Source organism: Columba livia, chromosome 1 (assembly GCF_036013475.1).
Source record: "Columba livia isolate bColLiv1 breed racing homer chromosome 1, bColLiv1.pat.W.v2, whole genome shotgun sequence".
NCBI classification, from domain to species: domain Eukaryota; kingdom Metazoa; phylum Chordata; class Aves; order Columbiformes; family Columbidae; genus Columba; species Columba livia.
This window is the reverse complement of record NC_088602.1, coordinates 64670826-64689471: the sequence shown is the minus strand read 5'-3', so window position 1 is coordinate 64689471 and position 18646 is coordinate 64670826. Positions and strand designations below refer to the sequence as shown.

General features: G+C 39.2%; 1 protein-coding gene across 3 annotated transcripts in view; it reads left to right on the top strand.

The window, feature by feature from the left end:
• Positions 1 to 18646, top strand: part of RASA3 (RAS p21 protein activator 3) — a 176858-nt gene that overhangs the window by 145311 nt on the left and 12901 nt on the right. For 2 of the 3 annotated variants that reach the window (XM_065059559.1, XM_065059552.1), the window contains exons 8-19: positions 2826 to 2905; positions 6961 to 7065; positions 7566 to 7722; positions 8569 to 8717; positions 10699 to 10813; positions 11702 to 11776; positions 12295 to 12418; positions 13565 to 13671; positions 14304 to 14381; positions 15301 to 15378; positions 15926 to 15999; positions 16988 to 17035. In XM_065059559.1, the coding sequence (XP_064915631.1) occupies positions 2826 to 2905; positions 6961 to 7065; positions 7566 to 7722; positions 8569 to 8717; positions 10699 to 10813; positions 11702 to 11776; positions 12295 to 12418; positions 13565 to 13671; positions 14304 to 14381; positions 15301 to 15378; positions 15926 to 15999; positions 16988 to 17035 (1190 nt within the window). The remainder of the gene's footprint in view (positions 1 to 2825; positions 2906 to 6960; positions 7066 to 7565; positions 7723 to 8568; positions 8718 to 10698; positions 10814 to 11701; positions 11777 to 12294; positions 12419 to 13564; positions 13672 to 14303; positions 14382 to 15300; positions 15379 to 15925; positions 16000 to 16987; positions 17036 to 18646) is intronic. The other variant, XM_065059568.1, reaches the window with a different exon arrangement.

The following is an 18646-nucleotide window of genomic DNA, read 5'->3' as shown; positions in this document are numbered from 1 at the left end:
CAGAGGTGTCTGTGTGTTCGCTCAGGGCTGCTCAGGATTTCAGTCTGTGACCTGACCCGGAGCTGCAGCCTTTGGCAGTGACACAAGAGCAATGCTATATATAAATAAACTAAAATGGGCTTCCTTGTTCTTAACATAGGCAGTTCTGCAGGCATCAGACAGTGAGAGTTTTTTAATGAGATTTAATCCAGGAATTCAGCCTGTAAACCATGAAACTTCACCTGTCTGATTCCTCAGCCTTCTGTGTGCTGCAGAAACAGTGAGCGTTTGGTATTTAAACACCAAACTTGGCAGATGGTGCCGTATCGGGAGAGGAAGGAGAGAAACAGAAAGCATCTTCCAGATGGAGTTGTGGAGGGGACTGGAAGCTTGCGTAGCCTGCCTTTATGCTGAGAGATGGGTTGCACACGAGTATCAGCAGAAGCAAAACCTGAACTCAAGCCCATTGCCCAGTTGTTCCACTAACTCAGAGCAAAATGTTTTCTGGGTGGGTAAGAACAGAGCTTGGGAAATGTCTGAATCAGGCAGAACTCTGAAACATAAACATACCCTTAGTGCAGACAGAGTCATCATAGATATATGTCATTTTGAGAGTAGTTAGTACATATCAGGCTAAATGTCTCCAAGGAGCAAGGTTCAGTGGAACTGCTACGACTGGGAAACACGTTCACTAACGAGACACGGGCAGAGATGTGGCTGGTGCACGCGAACGGAGCGCTTTGATTCCTGTGGAGCTGCACAGATACAGGCTGTTGACAGCAGTGTCACTTTACTGCTTCCAAACAGCTTCATCAGCTTTCCTGCAGTCTGCTAGCACAGCGATTGCCTCCGAGGAAGAAGCTGATCTGTCAGAGGCAGTGGAAGGGTGCTTCCATTACTGCAACCAAAAAGTTGCATAGATATAATTTTCTGAATGGAAGATATTTCAGCATTGGTTTGGGATATCTAAGGGCTTATTTAAAGGGTGCTGTGAGCGAAACTTGCACCTGACAGTTAGGAGCCATTTTCGCTACCACTCCAGCTGCCGGGTGCTGTGCAAGTTCGGAGTTCTATATGCAGCTACAGGAAGATGCCCCTCTTACAGGAACCAAACAAGGTAGTGCCGGGGACTTGTTTGTAAACCTGTGCGCGCTGACAAAAACGGAGCAGCTGATAAATGGCTTGCCAGCTTTGCCTAAAGAAAGGGACCAATACAGCAGTGCTGTGGCCCCTTTTTTGTAAAATGGTACATGGCAGCGCTGTGGACTGGGAGTTCCCTTCTCTCTGGTTTCATCCTTGGAAAGATGGACCTCATACAGCTATCTTGTTAAGAACATCACTTTTGGGCTGTATTAATCTGCACACTAAGCAGTCGTACAGGTGAACAGAACCTTGTACATGAGGACTCCAGCAAAATTTCAGAAAACTGTTTACTTAAAAGCGATGTGCCATGAGTAACACCTATGCTATAACTTTTTTTAACAACTCATGTTACAAACAATAGAACACAAGTTTGCTTCCTTATTAAAAATTACACCACTAGCTTCACAATGGTAGTAGAAAATGTCATTTGCAATTATGTAGGATAATTTGTTGAAGCTGCAAGGGTAGGGTGAGAAAATTGGTGCTGAGCTGCTGAAGTTGTAGGCTGTATTTAAATCCTCCATACTCTTGGGCTTGCCAGGGGCATTTGGTTCAGTTATAGCCCAAGAGGGGTTGGCTCCAGTGCTGCTACTACCTTTTAGCTTTTATGTATCACCTTGAAAATGGTGCAGGCCTCATACATAACACACTCAAAACAGGCTTTGAGTTCTTTTCTGGTTCCTCTCTACTTGTGCAGCTCTATCTGTCTTTTCCTCCCTTGTTTGTACCATCTTCATTTGATGTACAATATAAAACCAAAAAGTCAAGTTTACATTAAGAGCCAGTTTTTGTGAGTGGGAAGTATTAAGCCACAAGCCTATTTAAACCTACAATAATGTTCAGCTTCTGTGTGCAACCAAGAGCTGAACCCACACATCATACACACTCGCATTTGATCAGTTCCTGCTGTGGTTTCAGCTGGGTGGGGTAGCCTTTTTCTCAAGTTTCTGACGCACTATGCAAAAATACAGCCATCAAAGTCTTTTTATAATCACACTAGAAAACCAATTTTAAGAAATGTTTGTACAAAAACTTTTTTTGCTAATGCTCTACACTTACAGCTGTCTTCCTGTTATTTTCTGCCTGGGCTTTGCCGTTTATCCGTCTTGCAAATATGGTTGGTGAACTGTGCACCTGGTTCCATATTCTGATATACATAACATAGGCTAGCATCTCTTGGGCAATTGATCTCCTCCATGCATTTTATATGAGCATGATAAATTGACTTCCAGGATATCAGGAGAGGCAGAACTTCCCACCTTTATTTAAATCCACTGTAAAATGTTTTTAAGGGTGATTTGGTTTTGTTTTCCACTCTTCATAGTGCCTCAGGACATCTGTTGTTCAGCTGTATTTAAGACTCAATTATTAATTGACCTTTTATTTTCCTAGATGGATTATAAAAGTGGTATTCCTTTCTGTGATTTTTTTTTCTTTTGTCAATGTAAACTCAATATTAAAGACATGCTTTCTCTGTAAATAAAGTGTGGAGTATCTAGTTACTCTTGGTTATGATTGTGTAATCACGACTTTTGTACAGTGAGGAATCTGTTTAGTTAACATGTTTCTTCATATACATGAATGTTTTCAGAATCAGGACTGAAGTTACTGCTGGTAGTATAAGACTGATCTTCCAGGGCTTTGTACAAGTAAGATAGGAATGCTTTTAGATCAATTTATTAAAGTTTTCTCCTTTTTATTAGGTTACAAGACCCAGTAGCTGCAACAAGAAATCCCATTTTGATATTGAAGATGTTGATGAAGTTGACAAAATGGAGATTAGGTAACATAAACCACTTTGTGTTAATACACTCGTCTTCCAAAGTTGTGTAACTTTGTAGTAGACTCAGTTTTCAAAGTGGCAAGCATGGTTTTAATGTTAACAAGATGAGTCTTTGTCACTCTGTCTCTATGCTCCTTTACTTCCCGTGACCCGTAGATTTATGCGAATGTGTAACAGTCGCTCAGCAGGAGAAATCTTAATTATTTTCCTTGGTATCCTATATATACTGTATGTAGACTAATGTGCAGTTGTCATTAAGCACAGCCTTTTATGTCTGGGCTGCTCTTTCCTCCCTCCCTCAGTTTCCCAAGAGAGCCTAGAAGCTCTGTGATGTTCTCGTTAAAGGGTCTTTTTTCTTTTATTGCTTAATTTTAGCAACACATATAAGGTCCTTCTTCCCTGAAAGGAAACTCTTGCGCTCAGAGTTTCTCTGGGGCAGAGGCAGTTTCTCTTCTCTTTTGCCTGCCAGACTTTAACCCCTTCTCGTGAGGCTGGGCAGGATACATGTGAAATCTACTGCACAGGAAAGAGGCAACTCTGATTTCAAAAACAAAACAACCCCACCCGACCCCCTGCCACCTACTTATTACTATTTTAGAACCTGCGGAGGCCTGTGAACAGTGTCTGTGGGGACAAGTGAATAGAAAGAGTGGACAGGAAACAACAGGAGGTGCAAAACCTGAAGGTTTCACGTGCGTCATAGCATCACATACAGTTAGAGGCTGATCTGGATGCACTGCAGCCTGTTCTACCTGCATCAGGTGGTGAGAAATTCCCATCTCCTTTATGCTAGGATTTGGAGGAAGAAAGATGGAAGGAGAATGGTGACAGTCCCTCCCTCCCCAGGAATTCCCACTAGGAAGGTGGTCAGGGCTATCTCCCCAAACATTCCCTTCAGAAGCACAACTGGCTGTAAGGCAAGGAGGGGAGACCAGGATCAGTATTTTCTCCCAGCAAGCAATATGCATCTGTGCTCACAAAGGAATGGATGGGGACTGTTCTAATCTGACAGTCTGCTGCTGGTTCATGCAGCCTGCTAGTGTGTCACAGCGCCATAAGATCATCAAATGGATTTGTGTTTCCATGGCTGTGTGAGGCAGGAAGGGGAAACCATTCATACATGAGGGAGATGAGAACTCTGCTGTTTCTTTGAGAACATCTGTGTAAAGGTAGCTGGTTTCAGCTAATGGACAGGAGGGAGCAAAGGCGCAGGTTCAGTGCCATGCTGCTTTGGTGGTGCTGGTGTTGGTAGCACAGCAGGTGACCTAGTCCCAGCAGCAGGCTATATTTCTGCAAACCTTTGCATGGTGAGGACAAGTATGAAGTACCATGTCCCATATCCATGGGGATGCATGTGATGGAGTGGGCAACTGAACAGTGTCTTAGAAGTCCTGGCCTGGTCATTCTAACCATGATGCTCAGCCATGCACTGGTTTTAAGTGAAAGCTAGGATTCTCTGATAGTTTTGTGATTCTAGAATGCAACCTTACACATTGTTGGACAGTGGTTACCCATTACTTAATATTTCAGTTAGTTCTTATCTTGTACTATTAGACTAAATGGAATTATACAGTTGCTTTACTTAGTACATTTCCTGGACAAATGGCTGTCTGCAATGATAATTTATGTGGAGCTGAGCTTATAAAAGTCTTTAATTCCTTAAAACCAACACATAACACCATGATAAAGATGAATAGTTTGTGAGGAGGCTTACAAAATAGTTGGGAAAAGATTAAGCGCTTAAATAATAGACAAAAGCAGATAAAGTGTTAGTCTTGGTTGGGCAAACTCTTTGCTCAGAGGTTTTGTCCACTCTAGGACAGAGTGTTTTTGTTTCCATCCCAGGTTCCCCTTCCACCCCTGCTCACTTCCTCCAGTCTGTTTAGTCAGACTTAGGTTGCCCCCATGCCCTCTGAACGGATCATACAATTTATGGGTTTAGGGGTTTGTTTACTTTTTCTCTCCTGAGAAAATACCATTCCACAGGGTACAGAGGAGCCTTAGTCTCTCATGGGTTTTCTCTGAAGCCATGAAAGTTTTGCTTTTTGAGTGGGTGTAGGAAGTTGCAGGCCCGCATATCAGCACCCAGGGACCAGATGTTCGTGTGAAATTAATTGTTTCTCCTCCCCCTCTCTGCTGTTTCTTTCTTTCTGTGACTACAATTTGAACAGCTCTAGAATAACACTTGCCATAAGTTTGCCTTCTAAAAATCTTGGGAAACAGTAATCTTTTTTAGATTCTGAGAGCTATATGTTATGAGGTTTTAAATGTTGCTTATGCTTTGTACTCTAAGCGCACAAAACAATATCAGAATTTGCATGCCTGCTTTGCTTACTGTGTGGTGTGAGATCTACTTTAAGTTGTTAATTCCTCTCCTACAGAACCTTTGCATTGTTTTTTGTTTCGTGGGGGTTTTTTTGTTGTTTGGTTTGGGTTGTGTGGGTTTTGGTTTGGTTTAAAATTTTTGTTTGTTTGTTTTTGTTGTGTTTTTTTTTGTTTGCTTTTAAAATTTTTCCCTCCTGTAACAAGTTGCTGTAGGGGAGCACCCTTTGGCTCCTTGTTTGAAAGTGCTATTGCCAGCAGGCATCTTGAAAGAATTTGGATAAAGCAGGGGCCTGTAAATACTTGGTAAATATTAAGTTTGACTATGTGTAAATAAACTTCTCAAAAGATTCCTCTCCTTCTGAAGCTGCTTTTAGCCATCTGAATTGCTTAGCAAGATAGTAACCAAACAGGAAGATAGTGGAGAGGAGGTTGAATTTTTGAAGAAGTTTTTTCCTTTTGGGGAATTCTTGCCCTGTAGAAATACTATCAAAATATCAGAGTTTGAAGAACTTAACCCAGCAGGCGTGCAGTGTGAGCTGATGGTATGTCTGCTCTATGGAACTTGGTGCATGAGATGCTGCTGAGAGGCTCAGAGGATTTAAAAGTGACATCCTCTGCACCTGTGTAAGGTCAAATAAGCCTTTAGCAGGACTATCATAATCCATTCCTTCACAAGTCTACTGTGACTTGCTTGAGACTAGAAATCTTGTGTAAATACGTCCATAACTAAATGACTTTGCACCTTATCCAAAGTAGAGTTGCTCTTCTAAAAGTCTTCGTTATTTGAAAAACCTGTATTTTTCCCATATATATATATTTTTCCCCAAAGCTTAAGGCCTATTTCAGACTGTCACTTACCTGCAAAATTCTCAGCTAAGCTTGATTTTAAAATAAAAATCCTTCTCAGAGGAAACCTTAAAATATGTACAGAAACAACTACCCCGGAGTTTAAAACCCTTGCTCCAAGGTGGGCATTGCAGCATTTTTCTACGAATGCCAGGTTACACAGTAGTACTTCTACTTTGAATCTCAGTGCAGTTGTTTTATATCCTAATGCTAAAGAGCAAGTGAGAGGGAAGGAAGTATCATCAAGAGATACATATCGGAGCTTCCCGAATGTGAGGAACTGAGTGCCAAAAATTGTGTAGGCTTCAGTCAACACACTGATTATACAGAGTGGCGAAACTGTCATGAGGTAAAACTCTACAGAACTAGTTTAGGCGCAACAAATTTGTAAGCCTGACACAGTCTTCCCAGGAGCTCCAGCACTGGTTAGGACTGTGTAGACATTCAACCTAACTCTGTAAAGCTGCTGCTTAGCTGCTAGTAATCCTGAATTAGACTGGGACTGACATCATGGAGTCCTTAAATTTCTCTACACCTTTTTCCCCTGGTGTCCATTTCACCTGTGTTCTTCTCTTATCTGAGATAGCCAAACAGCCCCCCGAATCTTTATCAGTATGGACAGTGGAAACAGTGCAGGTGAGGGAAACACAGTCTAGATACTTTTTTTCACTGATGTTTCATGGAGGTGAATTGCGAGGCTCCAGAAATGTAAGGTAAAGTTGTCTCTTTACTATTTGAAAACCATTGCGGTACAGTTGCAAGCCTTTCTAACTCATAGGCTTGAGGAGAAGTAAACAACAAAATTGAAGATGAGGTTGTGATTATTTGTTTTCAATTTTTTATTTTATTAATGGATCTTTTAAAATTATTTGTTTTTATTACAGAGTTGATCTTTGGAATGCCAGTAACTTGAAGTTTGGAGACGAGTTTCTAGGAGAACTGAGACTCCCTTTGAAATTTCTCCGACAGTCTAGTTCTTATGAAGCATGGTATTTGACATTTTACTTTTGGAGAATAAGTAGAAACATATGTGTGCTGTGAAGACTTAAGAGTAATTACCGTTATGTGATAAAGTTTAAATGGATCTAATTTGTATCTTTTTTGTAAGCAAGCCAAAGTAATCTTAGCAAATGTAAGAACAAGAAGTTTTGATAATGTGATTAGAGATTTCAGTCTGCCTCTGTATTGCATGTGGGAGTTCAAATACATTTGCTTTATGATATTGTTTACTGCAGTTCATCAGCAGTGCCATAGCTTTAGTATGTGGGTTTTTAATCATATCTACATAAATCTTTATGATCAAAACTTCCCATGTTGCATTGGTGCAAAATAAACTGCCAAACTTAATTAAAAAGTCTGATTCAGAACACTCGAGAACTGGATACATATATAAATATTATGTGTATCTAGACATTTTATATAAGGTCATGTATAGCCTGAGATAATCTCATGTTTCAGCACGAATTTTGTCTTATTTTTTGCATATCAGGTACTTCCTGCAGCCCAGAGATAATGGTAACAAGTCACTGAAACCTGATGACCTCGGTTCCTTAAGGTTAAATGTGGTTTACACTGAGGATCATGTTTTTTCCTCAGACTATTACAGTCCACTTAGAGACCTCCTGCTAAAATCTGCAGATGTGGAGGTAATTTGCTTGCACTGTTTGTTGTTTACCTGAAAATCATCCTCACAGGGGTCTCTCTGTTTGTCACTATCTTGCTGACACCATAGTTGTGTATTTACCAGAGGCTTTCAGCTTCTTCCTTTTCAGATCTGAGCCTTGTTAAGCTCAGCGTATCCCTTGTTTTTGGTCCTTGCAGAGAAGATCTTTATCTGCATGCAGTATGGTGGGTGAAAACACACCCAGGAACACCAGTGGTTTTTGCAGCAGCGTGTTCTCCGTGGTTTTCTAATTTTACATGTGAAAATGCAAAGTAAACTTCAGTTTGATCAATTGGTTTTCCTTTACTGGAGAGAAACAGGTTCAATTGCATAATTAAAAAAAAACAAAAAAAGAGAGAAGAAGAAAAAAAACACCACCAAACCCAAACCAAGAACTAATCCCAAAATGTCAGAGGATTGGACCACGTGTGGCACTATGTATACTTTTAGCAGTTTTAGCAGTTTTAACAGTGCAAGAACTGGGTTCTGTACGTACTATAGCTTGAAACTGAGGAGGGTTAGAATTCTTCCTCTTCAGTTGCTTCCCAGGCAACAGTGACATTCAGTAAAAAGACAGCTATTAAAAATGGGGAGAAAAAGGAGACTGTCCTGTGCTAGTTTTTGAATTGCTGCCCTCTTGTGATCAGAACTTACAGCCAGCAAAAACTGGAATGTAAAGCCCATCCATGTTGTGTCCAAGCATGTTTGGGGACCTAGCCATTGCAACTGTTGTGTGGGGTTCTACATTAAGGAGCTAATGGGAAAAGAAAGAAAGGATGCTTGTTCTGGAAAGATCGCTCAAAGTTTTTTCTTTCTTTCCACTGTTCAGCCTGTTTCAGCATCAGCTGCACACATTTTGGGTGAAGTTTGCAGAGAAAAACAGGAAGCAGCCATACCTCTTGTCAGGCTTTTCTTACACTATGGCAAAATTGTGCCTTTCATAAGTGCCATTGCGAATGCTGAAGTGAAGAGAACTCAGTAAGTACCATAAAACAAATTGCTGTCAAATGTCCCTACTCTGCATTGGCTAGAGTTAGAATCCTCCACTCAGTTTCTAGAACTAGAACTCTGTAATTTCAAATAAAATGGTTGGAGTTGTTCCTGTTCGTCCCAGCAGAGTGGCAGAGTTCTTTTTAAACACATTCACTGCTCTGAAGATCTGGTGAGTTTGATTTTTAGAGGGGATTTCCATTGTATTTTGCGAAGTCTTCTTGCAAGACTATTGTAATATCAGAGAAAAGGGATTTTCAGTCTTCTCAGTCTTAATTATGTTTGATGATAACTGTGAAATCCTACATTACCTTCAGCTGTTCATATGAAATAATTTCAGGTTTATAGTATGCTATTAAATCACTTAGTGCTGAGTAAGAGGGTTTATTGAATTTGTTCGAAACAAAGAGCAAGTTTCTTCCTGGTCATGAATATTTAAGGCAAGCTGTGTGTCTAATCTTTCCATTCGGAGGGCTGAAGAACAAAGATGGGAGTAGATCTGGCAGTGGATAGCATAAAACAAAATCTTTTTTCTGGTCACTTCTTATAATGCCCTTGTTTGACTTTCTGGTGTGCTGACAGTTTAGTAGTGTAAGTTCTGCTATTCACATCAGGCAGGTCCCAAAGAACATTTTTTGCCACAAGCCTCATGCTGACATAGACATGCTCTTGACTGACAGTAGAAGAGACAATTGGGAATCAGAGAATGACACATACTGACTCTAAAAGAACAGCTTCTTCAGTACAAAATTAAGCCTTTGTGTGGGCTGGCTTTTTTGGAGTGTCTGAGGGAGAGAGTGTTTTCCTTCCTGTAGGTAGGTGTATTTTTTCTGTGCTTCAGGTTGGCTGAAACAGCTTGGTTGCTGCAGTATGAGGAAATTTGCTGCTCCCCAGTCAGTCATGTTCCTGTGATGAAACAGCCAAGAAGTGTTTGTTTTCAGAGCTTTCTGGCATTTGTAACAGGCAGTGGGCTTTTTTGTGAAACAAAATTATTAATCCAGAAAAGTAATTCATCCCGTTATTCACTGTTTGTAAATGGGTATAACTGTAGTAAGCTACAAACAACGTAAAAGACATTGGTGTGTCTAGAGGAACAAGAAAATAACTTCATATCCAAGTTTGATCTGCTGTCAGTAGGCACAGGTTTTGACCATATGGTTGTAGGTGAGATTGTTAATTATGTACCTCTCTACATAATGCAAATTGCTATAGAAGGAAATGCAGGTACAAAATGAACATGAAATTACTTGCATTCTCAAAGTGCAAATAATACCAAAGAAGTATACAATAGGGCAGCTAGCTAATGCTTAAGAAATCACAGTCGACATATGTCTAGTACAAGAAGAATTCTCTGCAAGTGGCCTTTCAGAAAAACATGAGAGTCTGCGTGGCATGAGCTGTCACACAGTTTGCAGGGCAGAATTGGGATCTGTGCCCTGTTTCATAGTGTTATCACAGGACGGTGCTGTGAGGCGCTTGGAAAAGATTGCACTGTCACTGAAGCTGGTGTTCTCATCTCCCTCCCAGCTTACAAGTACTCACTTTGCAGGAGAAGGGAGGAGGTCACACATAATGTCCAGTGTTGTGAGACTAAAATCACTGCCTCCTTCCCTTACTCAAATTAAGGCTGTTCAGTAGCACATGAAAGCGGGTGTGTTTTACCCTGCTTGTATTTTAAACCCCTTTGATTTGAGCCTGTGTGTTTAGATGGTGCACTGGGCACCCTGCGCTAATCCAAGGAAGAAAATCTGTAGTCCCTCTGGATTTCCCCTGACTACTGCTTTTCTGTTTTAACCCAGAAGTGCGCTAAATGCTACATGACTGCATTTAATGGCAGGCTGGTGTCAGAGGGAGTTTTTGTTTGTGCATTCAAACGCAGATTTCCGTCACCTTTCACTGCTTCTTTTATTTCCACATATTAGTAGTTTATTACCATGACACTAAATTGCAGAAAATTGTTCACTTCCAGAGATCCAAACACCATTTTCAGAGGAAACTCATTAACTTCCAAGTGCATTGACGAGACAATGAAACTGGCAGGGATGCATTATCTGCAAGTTACACTAAAGCCCATTATAGATGAGGTAAGAGCAGTTTAGACTGTTTATTTGATAAAATGTCACTGTAAAAGGCCTTCAGGGAGCAGATACTGTTTATTCCTTCCCATTTTAACATGACTTTGTAGGAACGATGCTGAAGAGCCTGTTTCTGTTAAAATCCTTTGTGTTAGTTTAGCCACAGCTGAGTCACCCAGTGCAGAAACAATCGGATTGTATTAAAGGAATATAAATTTTCCATTTATTTAACTAAATTACTCTGCTTTAAAAAATCTAATATTTATTGTTTCTGATAAATTAATAAAGTAATAACTTAGACGAATAACAAGTATATACAGCAGAAAGCTGCTGGGAAGCTATAACTAATACATTTCATCCAGTGGGTATAAAGGAATAAAATAATTCTTAGATAACTGGGTATTTGGTGCATGCATTGTAACAGTGGTTTATTATCTATCCAGTCCAGAATGGTGGGTGCGAGTATTTTAGTGCAGTAATTGGGCAATATTTTCAGATGACAGACTTCCTTTCAACGATTTGACAATTTCTTCAGCTGTTGTTTTAGTGTTTCATCCAAAAACATCAACTTTTTAAAGACTATAGGTAACCTTTCAAAGTTGACTGTTTTGGCAAAATAAGACTTTCCTTGAACAGCTTTGCTGAAGAGAGTCTAATGAACAATTCTTCGTTTCAGCTGAAGGAAAGGATAGAACAAATCAATGCTACATTTCGGGGGAAAAAAAATAAAGATCACATGTGATATACCTTCGATGATTTGTCCAAATAAAAAAAATACAATATATAGAGTTGGCTTTTACCTTTTACCCCTGAAAACTAACAGATTATGCATTTACAAATTTTTTTCTACTTGAAGGTAAACTAGTATGTCATTTTTTTTCACTGTATCCTTTCCAGATCTGCCAGGTCCATAAACCTTGTGAAATTGATCCTGTGAAATTAAAAGATGGTGAAAACCTGGAAAATAACAGGGTATGCATTAGATTTTGAAGATCTATTATCTATTTACAGTACCAAGTTTAGCTGAGATCCTCAGATGTTTGATGTTGCAAATAATGTTGTCATTCATTAGAATACACTGAAGCTTTCTTAACACCAAAAACTGTTAAAATTATTTTACAACGACTTTACATTCTGCTATAAATACAATGTATGTAGAATGTTAATCAGTTCCCCCTGCAGCCTTGAGGACAAGGATGAGTTGGCCTGTGGCTCTACTGATGACATAGAAAATGTGGTATGGAAAGGAACAATATGCCATATGGCCATATCACTTGATGTTTGTTTTTGATAGGAATAATATTTATACTCTTGGACTTGAATACGTGCATTTACCAAAGAGAGTATCATTGAGCATGAGGTTGTTTTGCAAGTAAATAGTGTTGGAAGTGAGAATCTTTAATGATGCCGTTATGAATAAAACCAGGAATAATACTGCTTTCCACAAGAGAAAATGATACTAATTTTGTCATAATCATTTCATTTTTCAGGAAAATCTGAGGCAATATGTTGATCGTATTTTTACTGTAATTACAAAATCTGGTGTAAGCTGCCCTACAGTGATGTGTGATATTTTCTTTTCACTGAGAGAATCGGCTGCCAAACGTTTTCAAGGTAAGTTTCTACGTTGTTTTATTTTACATCACTGATAGCTTTTAAATGTAGCTATAGTGTAGCGGTCTGCATGATCCATGATGGATTTAGTAATTGAACAGCAGCTTATCAAAAATGTCACGTGGAATTTTTATTAATGCTGTTTTTTTCCTTGATTATTCATTCCACAAAGCACATGGCTTTTAATGATTGTATGAGTTTTCCTTAAACATCTTTCAAAGGAAAACAGCATTTAAAAAGAGCATTAGGGCGGTATTTATTTATGGCTTCAAGACTTGCAAAGTATACTCACTTTTCAGACGTTCAGGTTTTTGTAATGGCTCATTCTGCAGAGTCCATGCAGCTGAATTGTTTTCTGCTCATACGTCAATCTCTGATAAAGGCCAATCTATAAAATGATTGGAGTCTTTGCAAGCTCGTTGCCCTAGGAGGCTCATGTACTACAAAGGTTTTCTGGCTGTCAAGAGGAAATTTTTTCCATTCCCTGCCTAGTTGTTTTGTCTCTGGGAGAACAGGCCGGCAATGTAAAACTGGAATTGACCAACCTACGTATTTCCATGAAGGGAGGCAGATTACAATAAGAAAGTTTTAGAGAAAATAATAAAAGTTCGGTTTTTGAACAGTCACTTCACAGGAGAGAAGCTCAAGCAGAAAGCCATTAATTGTGCTCTCATGCTCTGTATTTTATGTAAATATAAATAAATTTTATTTTACATAATTACCGACTGAATAGATGCATTACTTATGCTCAGGGCTATAATGAGATAACTGAGAGTTTGCCTCTGGGCTGAAAATTTCGTAAACTATCTAAGTTATTCATCATATTTTAGTTGCGTAGATGGAATACCAGATGTTTTTATCAAGTTCCTTCTGCAATGGAAAAGTGAATGTTGTTCTCCTTGTCGCCTGTGTCATGAACTTTTTAAAAACTTTTTAAAAAGACTGTCATGGACGTTTCCTTGGTTTGTGCTGGCTGATCTCTGGCTCCAAACCCTTCATCATCAGTTAATCCTGTAACTTGAAATACATACATTTCCTGCACATGTTTGAGCTTCTTTCTGAAGCTGCTTTCTGAAAGCATTCTGATAATTTCAGAAGGTTAAGGAAGGATTATTAAAATGCTGAGTAGAGGTCTTTTTTTAATAGGTGACCTAGATGTGAGGTATACAGCTGTCAGCAGCTTTATTTTCCTGAGATTCTTTGCTCCAGCTATTCTTTCTCCAAACCTCTTTCAACTTACACCACACCATCCAGTAAGTACTGTAGCAATTTTTTCTACCTATGTATATGGTTCTGTCACCATAGTCTGTCTATCAAGATTCTTTCTTCAATTGTTTTAACAGCCTTTAGGAGAAGTACCTTTGTTAGTTCAAAGATCTGCTGTGTCTGTCTGGGTTATGAAGCATGTGTTGAATGTGTATGTGAAGAAGTTGGGAGGTATGGGAGGAACGCTGGAATTTAAGGACAAAGTAGATGGTCTAAGCTGCTGTAGAGAAAACGGTCCCTGCTTCATTTTGGCCACATTACATTAATACTGTATTGATTGTCAGTGATGTTGGAAATGTTTTGGATTTAAGCAACTTATCTAAGACTGAGTAGTTGTTCTTACTGGGAGTGAGGAGGACCCAGACTGTCTTCAAGATAGGAATCTCTGGTTTTGTTTTGCAAGTCATTGCCTTTGCTTCTCTGAAGAGCCAATAGGGTAGCTATGAAACATGACGACTTAAGAGTCAAAAGCCTTTCTAAAAGCAACATTTTTTCCTGTAGTGCTTTATTAGATCTTTTATAATTTTACTTTTCTGCAAGTGAAATAAGAAATGTGATTTATCTTCCTATATTCCATATTTTAAATATCTAGTCCATACAATATTGTTTTCTTTCCTAGGATCCTCAGACTTCTCGAACTTTGACACTTATCTCTAAAACCATTCAAACGCTAGGCAGCCTGTCAAAATCTAAATCTGTAAGTATGCCATTTTCATTTAAAGGCTTAATTTAGGAAAGTGATTTTACATTTTTTTTTTAATAATCTTTTATCACTCATTGTAATTAAGCCTTTAAAATGCTTGAGTTGCACTAGGCTTATGCAAAACTGGTTATGTTTGCTTTGGTTATAAGCCTCTCATACTCACGGTAAAACTAAATCTGTCTTAATCTGAACTAGATTTCAGTAAAGCAAAATTGTGTGACCAGCCTAGAAGTCTGTTCCAGAACTTTTCATTCCTTCCTTCTGGAAGACAGGTAGTGATCAGAAAACCCGTGAAATTCTCTACTTGCCTGCGGTACATGACAGCAGTTCTACTGAACTTTGCGGATGATTTCGGCACTTTAAAGCTCAACTGAGAAAAAATTGCCCAGTTTTCAGACCGGTTCAGTTTTTTGCCGGTCAGTGGTAAGATTCAGATCTAAATGCCCAGGCTGTGGCCGTTTGATTGAAATAAAGCTTTTGTACCTAAGGCAGCACGCTGCTACATCTGGTGATAATTTGAGGTCACTGGTTAGGATTTGCCAAAGCAACTGTAGGTGAGTCTGTACCTCAATTTCAAATCCTTTGAGACAGTAGAATTCCTTTTCTCATGTTTTTTGTCAGCATCTTTTAGGACCCAGATTAAAAGCGCGAGCGGAAGTTTGAAGCTTTTGAAGAATGCATTATTAACTGTAGTAACTGAACATTTGAAATGCATTCCGCTACCTTTTTGAGATAAAAATTCGGTACTACTGAATACGTGCTGTACAACATGAAAATACCACTTGTTCATTTTACCTCTGGCCGGAAAAAAACCCTCTTATCTGAGGTGGCTCGCCTCTTAGTGTGCAGCTGTTAACAATATTTTCTGTATAAACTGTATTACGATACACGTATTTTTTGCTTTGTATTTCAGGCCAATTTCAAGGAATCCTACATGGCTACTTTTTATGACTACTTTAATGAGCAGAAGTATGCAGATGCAGTAAAAAACGTAAGTAATGCATGTGAATATTCTGAAAATCCTGCTGTGTTGCTCAGAATACTATAGTACTTGCTAATGGTAAACCAAGAAGCGTGCGCTGGAAAAAAAAGAATCCCGATAACTCTAATGTTCAAGAAACTCACATCAAATTATGTGCATGTCAATAGCAGAATCTCTTTGGATCTTCTTCTGCGTAATAATTAGGTTGGATTAACAAGCTGTTGCATAGAGCATGAGATGTGCACACTTTATAGAATGCTTCAGATCTGTGATGAAAATGGCTTAGTCCAAAAGGAAGTGAAAGATGCGTATAGCAAAGAAGCAGCACGAGAGGTGTTGGTCATCTGCAGTTTTTCTGCTTATAAGAGTATTTGTGCTATTTTTTCAGTTTACAACCCAGGAAACCTCCCAAGTTCCTCAAGCTTATGCCATTACCTTCAGTTTAACTACTTTTACAATATTTTCTTGTAGCTCTGTGTTGCACAAATGTTGAAGATTTTAATTTAGGTAGTGCGATGCTTTCATTTTTATCTATTTTTTTTTGTTCACCTTTTAGTTTCTAGATCTAATTTCATCTTCAGGAAGGAGAGATCATAAGAGCATAGAGCAACCTATACTGCTTAAAGAAGGGTAAGCATGCGTGTGCCACAAAATCCTCTACTTGTGTGTTTGCTACCATTCTAAGGCAGCTCTCTTTTCTTTTTTCTGCCACCCCTATTCCATCCATGTGTTCAGAGAAGAATGTGGAAAGATTCTTGTGTTACTATTTCTACTCTTTGTGACTGCTGTAGCTGATTTTAACATCTTTTCATTTGATTTAAACATCTTAATTTAAGTGTATTTTGAAATAAGTGAAGGAAAAAGAAGCCTGTAGAACTTAATTAGCACAGCTAAGGCAAAATAAACCTCCATATTGTTAAAATCAAATTGGTTTTTTTTCTGAACTCCACTGAACAAAAGCTGTAAAATCTCACTGTGAAGACAGATATTGAATATCTTAATGAGGGCAAAGCCTGCAAATGGAATTTGCTTTTGCTGCCCTGTAAAATCCATATGCTAATCCTTATCGTGGCCATTTTGAGGAAAATTTGTGATGCGCTTGGAACAGTTTCTGGTTGTAGTACCTTTCCTTGTTTTGGAAGCATGTTCCATATGTTACATTAGTTTTATATACTAATAGCTGACATTTTTGTGTTACAAACCTGAGTTGTTAAGATCATCTAAGTGCACTGTGGAAACAGCTTAAGCTGGGAGGAAGAAAGTGAAAAATCCAAATTCTTCCTGTCGTAGCTCAGTAAGCTGAAGTGCTGCTTGAAAACAAGCTTTCATGCTAGCTCCAAGTCATGCGAAAATGAGATTTTCAATGAAAACATGACTACCCCTTCCTGTTAACCTCTGCAGTTCACCTCACTTCTCTGACGAGCATCCGTCCATAGAAGCAAGTTTGTCTATTTTAATACTGTACATTTATCATTCTTTTGGTTTTCAAAATTAATGTATAGTCTGTAACATTTTTCCTCTAACTCTAAAACATTATGTTTTCTGCCTCTGTCTTTCTTTTGCTCCTACCTGATTTTTTTCTGTCTTTTCTTGCTCGGCCTGTGGCTGCTGTTGTAAGGACTCTTAAACTAACAGTAAAGAAAGTTGATGGTAATAGTTCGTGCAGGTAAGATGGTAGGGGCAGTTGGTGCTTTGCTGTAGCTGCCGGCTGACAGCATGTCCGTCCTTCGCAGCAATAGATTTGTCTGACTTAACTTCGGGGAAGCAGTACTCTGTTTAACAATGCTGAAATGCCTGTGTAAACCCAGCAGAGAACATTTCGTTATCTACTTTTTGATGTTGACCAACTCTTTTTTTTTTTTTTTTTTCCCCTTACTTAGAACAAAAACCTGCTGTAAGTAGAGAGTAAATCACTTTTATCTGTAGGTAGAGGTTCCAAGAAGCACTGAGATTTGCATAATATTCAGTGTAGAAATCCCAGTGAACTCACTGGAAGTGATTAAGAAGTGGCCATACATTTTTCTAGGCACTTCTTAAGCAGCATTCATGTAAGTTGTTCTCAAGGCTAAGGACCGGCCTTCAGTGGTCTGTTTTTCCTGACATTTTGTATTATTGCCATATCGTATCATGAAGAGTGGGTGGGAATTTTCCCAGCCTTTGATTTGATTTTTCTCCTGATTCATTGGTTTGTTAACGGGGTTTCTGTTTACCTTTGCAATGTTTTTGTTTGCTTTTGGTTTTTTAATCTATCTTTGCTTCTATTAAGAGTATCTAGATGGAAAGCTATAGCAAATGTACTTCTGAATGAACGTACAGTACCAAAGATTAGTCGCTGGCACTTGGGTTTGCTGGCATGGATCATGCCATTGCTGCTTGACAGCTGTCTGCCTGGTTCTTTCCAAAAGCAAGAGAATTAAGAGGAGAAATAGTCCTGCCATTCTTGTAGGTGAAAGGGGCCTGCTGATGCTTCCAAGCAAGGCTAAGGTAGATCCAAACTCAGGTCTACCATAAACATGAGAAGAAACTGTATCTTCAGCCACCCAGCACTGAAATAGGTTTCTTCTTGTTATCTTCTTACCTTTGTGCTTCTGGCTGTTGCTCTGACTGCTCACACACCCTGCGAATGTTAGAAACAAATAAATCCTTGAAATTGACCTGATAACTTCTGCAGCTTTGAATGCTTGTCACCTATCTGCGGGAAATAAAAGCACATTCCTTCCTTGGCTATGAAGAATTTAATTAGAAGTGTGCTCTTAGTTCTGCAGTATGGAGTTTGCATCTTTCAAAGAGGGTGCGTCTGTAAGATTTTGCAGTCTTATGTCACCTTTTAAGTGTTGGCATGAGAAGGAAGAGCAACTATCTCGAAGAGCATATTGTCCAACCCAAGGACATCTGCTCTTCCCTTGAAATATGAAGACTACCACCAGTGGGCCTGGTGATGACCTGAATCATATGGTTTTATTAAATATTTCTCAAGTGGTCCAGGAATAAGGACCGGAACAGTAATTGTCTGACCGTTCTAAGAATGAGAGAGGTGTGTGTCTACAGCTGGTTGCCGTGTACAGTCCTGGTCAGCTTTAGCCTACACAGCTTGGAATGGGCAGCAGGCACCAGCCTGGCTGGTTACAAAACAGAAGTCTGAAGGAGCTTTTCTGTTTGAGCTTTAAACAGACCTGTGGCTCAGTGGGATGCAGTGTAGTTGTTTCTGACTGAAGATACCAGAAGCAAGAAACAGTATTAGCTGTTCTAAGCATTTTAGCTCTCCTATTGAAAATCT